We start from the raw sequence: 8,472 nt of genomic DNA, 5'->3' as shown, positions 1-8,472 counted from the left end.
AAGCCAACTTCCCAGCCCTTTTCTGAAAATTCTTACAGCTGAAATCCCCCTCTTCCCCCACCTATCACAACCCATACCGTGAACTTTGACCTCTCCAGCTCCCATTGACCCTGCCCCCTGATCATTGTTAGGTAAATCACAAAGCTGAGGAAAGAGAGAGCAGTGGGGAGAGAGATTCAGGCAGGGCAAAGGTTTATTTTCCAGCTTCAGGCTGCCTCTGGTCAAGTAGGAAGCCCAGGCAGCCAGACAAAAAAGGGGTTGAACTACGCCTGGTCCAGGACTTATCAAGGCCCGGGGCCGGGAGGAAAGTGTGGTCACCTTGCTGCAGATGTGACCTCAGGGAGGGGGAGGTGACTGCCTCCAGGTGTGCCAGTTACTTAGGTGATGCAGGTACTGGACAGTGGGGACATAACCAAGAGGAGGGAGGAGTCTGCTCTGTCTTCCCAGGGTGGATCTTACCATCTTGACCCTATTTATTTATTTATTTTCTACCAGTCCTGGGACAAGAACTCAGGGCCTGAGTGCTGTCCCTCAGCTCTTCAGCTCAAGGCTAGCACTCTACCACTTGAGCCACAGTACCACTTCTGGTTTTCTTGTGGTTTATTAGAGATAAAAGAGTCTCACGGACTTTCCTGCCTGGGCTGGCTTTGAACCGTGATCCTCAGATCTCAGGCTCTTGAATAGCTAGGATTACAGACTCTTATCTCCAGTTAACCATCAAAAGGCAGAAGTAGAGCTGTGGCTCAAGTGGTAGATCATTAATTTGGAACAGAAAAGTACAGGGACCAGCCCTGAGTTCCAGCCCCAGGACCTCCTACCCCCTCGCCCCCCCCCACAAAATGGCAGAGAAAGAAAGCACATGATATAAGAAATATATATATGCCACCAGAAGACAGCAATTCAGTCCATCTCAGCCATCTTCTGGGATACAGACAAGGGCCTTTGGATAAATAGGCAAAATTGGGGGGCAGGGTGGTATAAGAAGATATGCTTAGTTAAAACAGTCCACATCCTGGGCTGATAGTCCATTGTCTTCAGGTTGATTACAATAAGAGTCATTAACCTGGCAGCAGGAGGAAATAGTTGAGGGGCATTCAGCCCCTCCTTGGTGGGGGTCAGGAATCCTGTGCTGAGATGGGAAGGTGCTCTGAGTTATAGTTGGCCACTAGGGCATAGCTTACTCGTCCAGGTAGGTCGGTTAGATATCTATTGTTTTAGAAATACTTGTTGGCCTACCTTAGGAGTGAAGTCCAATCGGAGCACAGCCAGAGTATAAACACCCCTAGACTCAGCCACCAAAAGACCTAGAACAGTGCCTTCGACAAGATGCATCGCTGAATGAAGTTCTTCACACCAGACCTTCTCTGCCCTGACACTTCTTTTGAGGTGCAGCCATGGATTTACAACATTAGTGGGTATTGACTGCTGCTGAACTGTAACAAGAGCGGAGTTTCCTGCTACAGGATGCAGCCCTGGCTGTCTGAGCCCACTGGGGAGATGCAGGCGCTGGCAGCGGACAGGCTGCACCCACTGAGAATAGCAGGAAGGGCTGGCGACAGTGTTACACAGCCTTAACAGGTTGGCAGGTCTCTTCTCTCCTGTTCTCTAACTTTACAAAGAATGTCTTGAGCTGTTCAGGCTTGTTTGAGGGACAGTAAGATGTCCAAATTACAGGGGAGCCTTCTGAGGCTCATTCTCCTTAATCCTTCACAAAACAGGTTCCTGTAGGACTGAGTTCAAGCACCAATACTAAAACAACAGCAACAAAAAGCAAAGCTAATAGCTGGCTATGATGGAGCAAACCTGTAGTTCTAGCATTCGCTGGGCAGAGGCAGAGAATCTCAAGTTGGGGTTCAGTCTGGACCATGTAGCAAGTTCAGTCATCTTGAGCAACATAAAGCAAGCAGAGCTGTGGCTCAAGTGGTAGAGAGCTAGCCTTAAGCACAAAAGCTTAGGGATAGTGTCCAAGCCTAGAGTTTAAGCCCCAGGACCAGAAAAACGTAACAAGAAAAGGCCACTGAAGATGAGGGCATGGGAAAATAGAAGCCATGTGATCTATATGTGGACCTTCAAGATACACAGTGTTGGGGCTGGGAAGAGTGCTTGCCTTGCATGCCTGAGGCCCTGGGTTCGATTCCTCAGCACCACATAAGCAGAAAAAAAAAGCCGGAAGTGGCACTGTGGCTCAAGTGGTAGAGTGCTAACCTTGGGCTGAAGAGTACAGGGACAGCGCCCAGGCCCAGAGTTCAGGCCCCATGACCGGACCCCCCCAAAAAAAAAGAAATTCAGGGGCAGGGCGGTGGTGGCTCACACCTGTAATCCTAGCTACTCAGGAGGCTGAGATCTGAGGATCCAGGTTGAAAGCCAGCCCGGGCAGGAAAGTCTGTGAGACTCTTATCTCCAATAAACCACTAGAAAATCAGAAGTGGCACTGTGGCTCAAGCAGTAGAGTGTTCACCTTGAGCTGAAGAGCTCAGGGACAGGGCTCAAGCCCAGAGTTTAAGTCCCATGACTGACCAAAAAAAAAGAAAGAAAGAAATTCAGGGGCTGGGAATGTAGCTTAGTGGTAGAGTGCTTGCCTAGCATCCATAAAGCCCTGGGTTCCATTGCTTAGTACCACATAAACAAAAAGCTGGAAGTGGCTGGGCACCGGTGGCTCACGCCTATAATCCTACCCTATTCAGGAGGCTAAGATCTGAGGATCATGGTTCAAAGCCAGCCAGGCCAGGAAAGTCCATAAGACTCTTATCTCCAATAAACCCCCTTCCTCATTGCTCTTCCTGGGTACACACGTGGCTCTTTCTCTAGAAGCCTGGCCCAGCATCCATAGCCCCGGTAAATGGCACACCTGGCGGCGGTGGGGTCCCTCAGACTGTAAAGTCTGTGCTGAGGCCAGTCCTCCCCACCCTCCCTATAGATTCGTCTCCACCATCAGTGCTGCCCTTTTGTTTTCCCTCTGGCCCTCTTACAGCCTCCCCTTGCCCCTTGCCCCTCTTCCCTTTCCCAGCATCCCTTTCGCCCCCTGCATGCCTCCATTTCGTGCAGCCCAGCGGTATGCTCTCCCAATAAACTCTTTTCTGCTTGAACCATGTGGCGGGCTCCTTTAGGCTAAGCCTTACAGTTAAAGTGATTTAAGTCAGGAAATGAGTACATTTCTTTTTGGACAATGCCACCCAGTACTGTGGTTCCTAAGCGGCTGATTTTCACTTTAAAAGCTTAGGAAAAACAGCAAACACTGGGGATTTCCTAAGCAGTGTCTCTTCATGGCAGCACAGACCAGCAAAGGTCATGCCCACTTTTTAGAAAGAATAAAGGCTTGCAACCCGAACCAGACTAGTGTTAGAAGTTAGGAGGGTGAGGGAGGGGAGACTCTGGGTTTTATACAAGCTGATTATACACTAAGTAGGGATAAATGGGGTACACAAAAGGTAAGGTGGGTGGTCCTCCACTTCAGACCTGGAGGGCAATTCCTTTCTAGTTGTTGGAGGTACCCAGTCTATATTATTATTTAAAATAATGCCTGTGGGCTTCCCAACTTCCCATTCAGATGACCCCACCTAATCTGCCCCAACCCACCTTCCAGCAACAGCCTCTCTGGGCCAGGTCCCAGGACATGGTGGAGGCCTCATTCCAGAACTAGAAGCTGGAAAGTACCTTTGACGGGAGGGGTAAACTTTTTTGCTTCCTAAGTTCTCTGTTATCTTGAGATAGTTTCTCATTATGTTCCCCAAATTGACCTTGAACGCAAGAGTGCTGAGCTTACTGACCTGCACTCTCATGCCCAGCTCCTGAGGACTCTGTCCTTTCTTGCTGCTTTTGGTCTTGTATCTTACTTTCTCTCTCTCTCTTTTTTTTTTTTTTTTGTCGGTTGTGGGGCCTGACCTCTGGGCCTGGGCACTGTCCCTCAGCTCTTCAGCTCAATGCTAGTGCTTTATCACTTGAGCCACAGCACCACTTCTGGCTTTTTCTGCTTATATGGTGCTGAGGAATAGCACCCAGGACCTCATGCATTTAAGGCAAGCACTCTACCACTGAGCCACCTTCCCAGCTCCTTTTTTTGGTTGGTCATGGGGCTTGAACTCAGGCTGCACACTGTCCCTCAGCTCTTCAGCTCAAGGCTAGTGCTCTACCACTTGAGCCACAGAGCCACTTCTGGTTTTCTGGTGGTTTATTGGAGATAAGATTCTCCTGGAAGTGACGCTGTGGCTCAAGTGGTAGAGTGCTGGCCTTCAGCTGAAGAGCTCAGAGACAGCGCCCAGGCCCAGAGTTCAAGCCCCATGACCGACAAAAAAAAAAAAAAAAGATTCTCCTAGACTTTCCTGCCTGGGCTGGCTTTGAACCATGATCCTCAGATCTCAGCCTCCTGAGTAGCTAGGATTACAGGCATAAGCCACTAGTGCCTAGCTTGGTTTTATTTCTTAAAAAGCCACGTGAGCAGGGGCTGGGAAGGTGGCTTAGTGGTAGAGTGCTTGCCTTGCATGCATGAAGCCCTGGGTTCAATTCCTCAGCACCACATAAGCAGAAAAAGCCGGAAGTGGCGCTGTGGCTCAAATGGTAGAGCGCAATCTTGAGCTGAAGTGCTGACAGCGCCCAGGCCCCTGGACCAAAAAAAATAAATAAATAAAGCCACTGGAGGCTAACAATCAGGATTTCATCAGTAGGACATTCAAGTTTACCTCAAACCCCAAGCAATACAGCTAGTTTTCCCTGGATTGTAATATCTGAAACTGTAAATCAGGGTAATACTGTCACCGGATGTGGGTGAGGGTTTGTGTAGTTTCCCTTTAAAAATAGGGACTCAGGGCTGGGAAGGTGGCTTAGCGGTAGATTGCTTGCCTAGCATGCATGAAGCCCTGGGTTCAATTCCTCATTACCACATCACCAGAAATGGAAGTGGCACTGTGGCTCAAGTGGTAGAGTGCTAGCCTTGAGCAAAAAGCAGCTCAGGGACAGTGCCCAGGCCCTGAGTTCAAGCCCCAGAACTGGCAAAAAAAAAAAAAAAGTGACTCTTAGGGCCTGTTAGTCCAATAGCCTCCTATCTAATAGCTTAGCATGCTCTTTCCCTAGGCAGCACTAGGCCCACTTAGTAAAGGCAGTAAATGATTAGCCCCTACCCTCACCAGAGAGGGCTCTCCTTGGTATAACTACCACCACATAAGGCAGCAAGATCCTCTAAACTAGATAGGGTAATCAATCCTTTGGGGCAGCTCTAACTTTGGGGATCCTTCATGATCATCCCAGGGGACCACGCAGAGGCAAGCAGGCACAGAAGAAGGATTATTATAACGTTTATTAGAGGGGTCATATCTCCACCTGGAGAGGGAGCAATGTGGCATCTGCCCCTATTCAGTTGGGTAGCTCTGGGTCAAGTCAGAAGCGCAGGTGGGGGGGGGGGGAAGAGGGCGTGGTCAGAGATATGGCGGGAACTCCAGAGCAGGGAGGAGCTCAGGTCTGGGTGGATAAGGATCACAATAGCCATATAAGGCAACCAGATCTCCCAAACCTCAGAGGTTATAAAAGGTCACCTGAGACAATAGCCGGCACTTCTTACTTCTTCTCGGTTGCAGGAGGTGGTCTGCCAGTCTCTTTCCTGGCAATCAACCTTTCCTTTGTTCTTTGTGCCTGGATGTCCTCGTGGTTTTCTGGCAAAGTCTGAATTTTCCCTACCAAGGTCCTTGACTTCAATTTAAGAATAAGAAACTGGACATGTCACAAAGGTAAGAAAACTTGGCGGAGCCTTCTTGAGTAAGCAGGGAAAGAGGCGCTGGCTAAAGGCTGTGAGGGGTATTTATGTGGTAAAGGCAGGGGTCTGATTTCGACTTAGTCCTGGCATTACTGAGTTTCTGGACGTTTTGGGGCATTTCATTCAGGTAAAAATGCATCCTGTCAGAAGACAGATGATTATCCTTGAGCTAAGGAAAGGCGCCTTGTTATCTCCACTTTGGGTAGTTTTGGGAAAGCATTTTTCTCAAGAAAGCATATGTCCTGTCAGACTAGTGTTAATTCTTGGGGTAAGAAAAAACGCATCCCTCGGGAAGAAATGCATTCTGTTGTCCCTCTGAAGGAAAGATGGCACGTCTATGTTTCTGAAAACCATATTTCTGAGTTGCCTTCACAAGGCCTCATTTTCCTCAAGTTATGCTGTTTCATGATTTTGTTGCATTAATATTGAAGTAGATGGATGAATATCTCCTGTATAAGCTGTAAGTTGACCATACCTCATTTTCCCCTTGTCTCTCCTTCAGTACATCTTTACTCTTTTCCTAATGTTTTTTTGAGGGGTCATGTGGCTTGAGCTCATGGCCTGGGTACTGCCCCTGATTTTTTTTGTCGGTCATGGGGCTTGATCTCTGGGTTTGGGTGCTGCCCCTGCACTCTTCAGCTGGAGGCGAGTGCTCTACTGTGTGAGCCACAACGCCACTTCCGGTTGTTGAGTGGTTTTTTTTTTGGACTTTCCTGCCCGGGCTGGCTTTGAACTGTGATCCTCAGATCTCAGCCTCTTGAGTAGCTAGGATTACTGGCGTGAGCCACTGGCTCCCGGCTTCCCTGAGCTTCTTTTGCTCAAGATTAGCACTCTACCACTTGAGCCACAGTGCCACTTCAGCCTTTTCTGTTTTCGTGGTACTGAGGAATCAAACCCAGGGCTTCAAGCAGGCTAAGCAAGCACTGAGCCACATACCCAGCCCCATATCTTTACTTTTTTAACTTGATTTTCTCAGGTATTTTGCCACCAGGATGGAAAGTTAACAGATATCCTAGATATTATGTAGTAGTTTATAGTAATGAGAAATGCACAGCTTTTGTTTTTGCTTTTTTTGCTTACCTTTTTTACTCAAGCCTGTACTCTTACTACTTGAGCCACACCTCCACTTGCAGCTTTTGCCAGAAGTGAGTCTCTGATTTAGTGCCCTGGCTGGCAAAATATGGCAATCCTCAAATCTCAAATCCAGATTAGCTAGGATTACAGGCCTCAGGCACTGTTCCCTTCCCCTCCCCCCTCCCAAATACAGGTTTTACTCATTTAGTCCCTTCTTTTGCTTCTACATTGTTTGAGAAGAAAGCTACCTCAAAAGCCAAGCTAGAAAGATGAGAAGCTGGGAGTTCATAAGAACCCGTCAATTCCAGAGATTGCTTAGCCACTACATGTTTTTTTTTTGGGTTAGAGGTTAAAATACTTAGCCTGGCTGATTGGAAGAATTGAAGATAAAAGGTATTATGTGTTTACTATGCTACAGGTGTTAAAGGCAGTCATCTGATGCCTGCCTGTCAGACAACTGATCATCTTATTTTATTTATTTTTTGGGTCCGGTTGTGGGGCCTGAACTCTGGGCCTGAGTGCTGTCCCTCAGCTCTTCAGCTCAAGGCTAGCACTCTACCACTTGAGCCACAGCGCCACTTCCGGCTTTTTTCTTTTTGCTTATGTGGTGCTGAGGAATCGAACCCAGGGCTTCATGCATGCAAGGCAAGCGCTCTACCACTGAGCCACCTTCCCAGCCCCCAACTTGTCATTTTTAAATAGATTGTTTTCGAAGTGGTGCTATGGCTCAAAAGGTAGAGCACTAACTAGCCTTGAGCTGAAGAGCTGAGGGACAGTGCCCAGGCCCAGAGTTTAGGTCCCACGACCCGCAGAAAAAAAAAATTGTTTCCAAAGATTACTGCTTTTTTTTTTTGTCGGTCGTGGGAAGGCGAGCGTTCTATCGCTCGAGCCACAGCGCCACTTCTGATTTTTTAGTGGTTTATTAGAGATTAGAGTCTCAGGGTCTTTCCTGCCCGGGCTGGCTTTGAACTTCGATCCTCAGATCTCAGCCTTCTGAGTAGCTAGGATGACAGGCGTGAGCCACCCGCGCCCGACGATGAGTGCTTTTGTAAATTCAGGAATGGACAATGCAAGGGAGTATAGGCTCACTCTAGTAACTACGGATTCTGAGGTTACGGCCAGGAGAATTTTAAAGATGTCTGCGTGTTACAGCCATTTATTTTACAACAAGATTAGTAAATAACGTAAATAACGGGAGTGACACTAGTCCTGAGCAGACAGCAAAGGTAGTTCTCGATGAAGGCTTGCAGTGGTCTTTCTGAAAGGCTGTGGTTCTGGCAGTGTTTCTGGAAAGTTCGTAACTGGTTTACTCGCCGGGCCCCAAATCCTCTCCCGAACCTGCCGGAGGTTAGGGTGTGACATCTCCCCTTTGATTCTGAAAAATCCTATTAAATAGGTGTGGGCCTACCATCTCCGGGGAGAATAGGTATCCCACCCCCGTCCAGCCTGGGGAAAGCTCCAGTTGCGCAATCGCCGCCTGAGTGCGGACTTTGGAGCATCTGAACACACCTGCGCTGCCTCTGCTCGGCCCCGCCCCTCCCTGCCCGCTCCGCCAATCAGCGGCGCCGGGGGCGGGGCCAGGGCGTGCGCCGAGAACCGCAACCCGAGTGGCCCAGGCGTCGGGAGACGCGACGCGGGGTCGGCGCGGAGCGAGC

General features: G+C 48.9%; 1 protein-coding gene across 1 annotated transcript in view; it reads left to right on the top strand.

The window, feature by feature from the left end:
• Nucleotides 1–5,586: 5,586 nt before the first annotated feature.
• Nucleotides 5,587–8,472, top strand: part of Mkrn1 (makorin ring finger protein 1) — a 24,521-nt gene continuing 21,635 nt past the window's right edge. Inside the window, exon 1 of the mRNA XM_013021684.1 lies at nt 5,587–5,717. Coding sequence (XP_012877138.1) covers nt 5,707–5,717 — 11 coding nt within the window. The 5' untranslated portion in view covers nt 5,587–5,706. The remainder of the gene's footprint in view (nt 5,718–8,472) is intronic.

Source organism: Dipodomys ordii, unplaced genomic scaffold, assembly GCF_000151885.1.
Source record: "Dipodomys ordii isolate 6190 unplaced genomic scaffold, Dord_2.0 Scaffold56, whole genome shotgun sequence".
NCBI classification, from domain to species: domain Eukaryota; kingdom Metazoa; phylum Chordata; class Mammalia; order Rodentia; family Heteromyidae; genus Dipodomys; species Dipodomys ordii.
The sequence above is the reverse complement of the archived record's forward strand: the minus strand, read 5'-3'. Positions and strand labels throughout refer to the sequence as shown.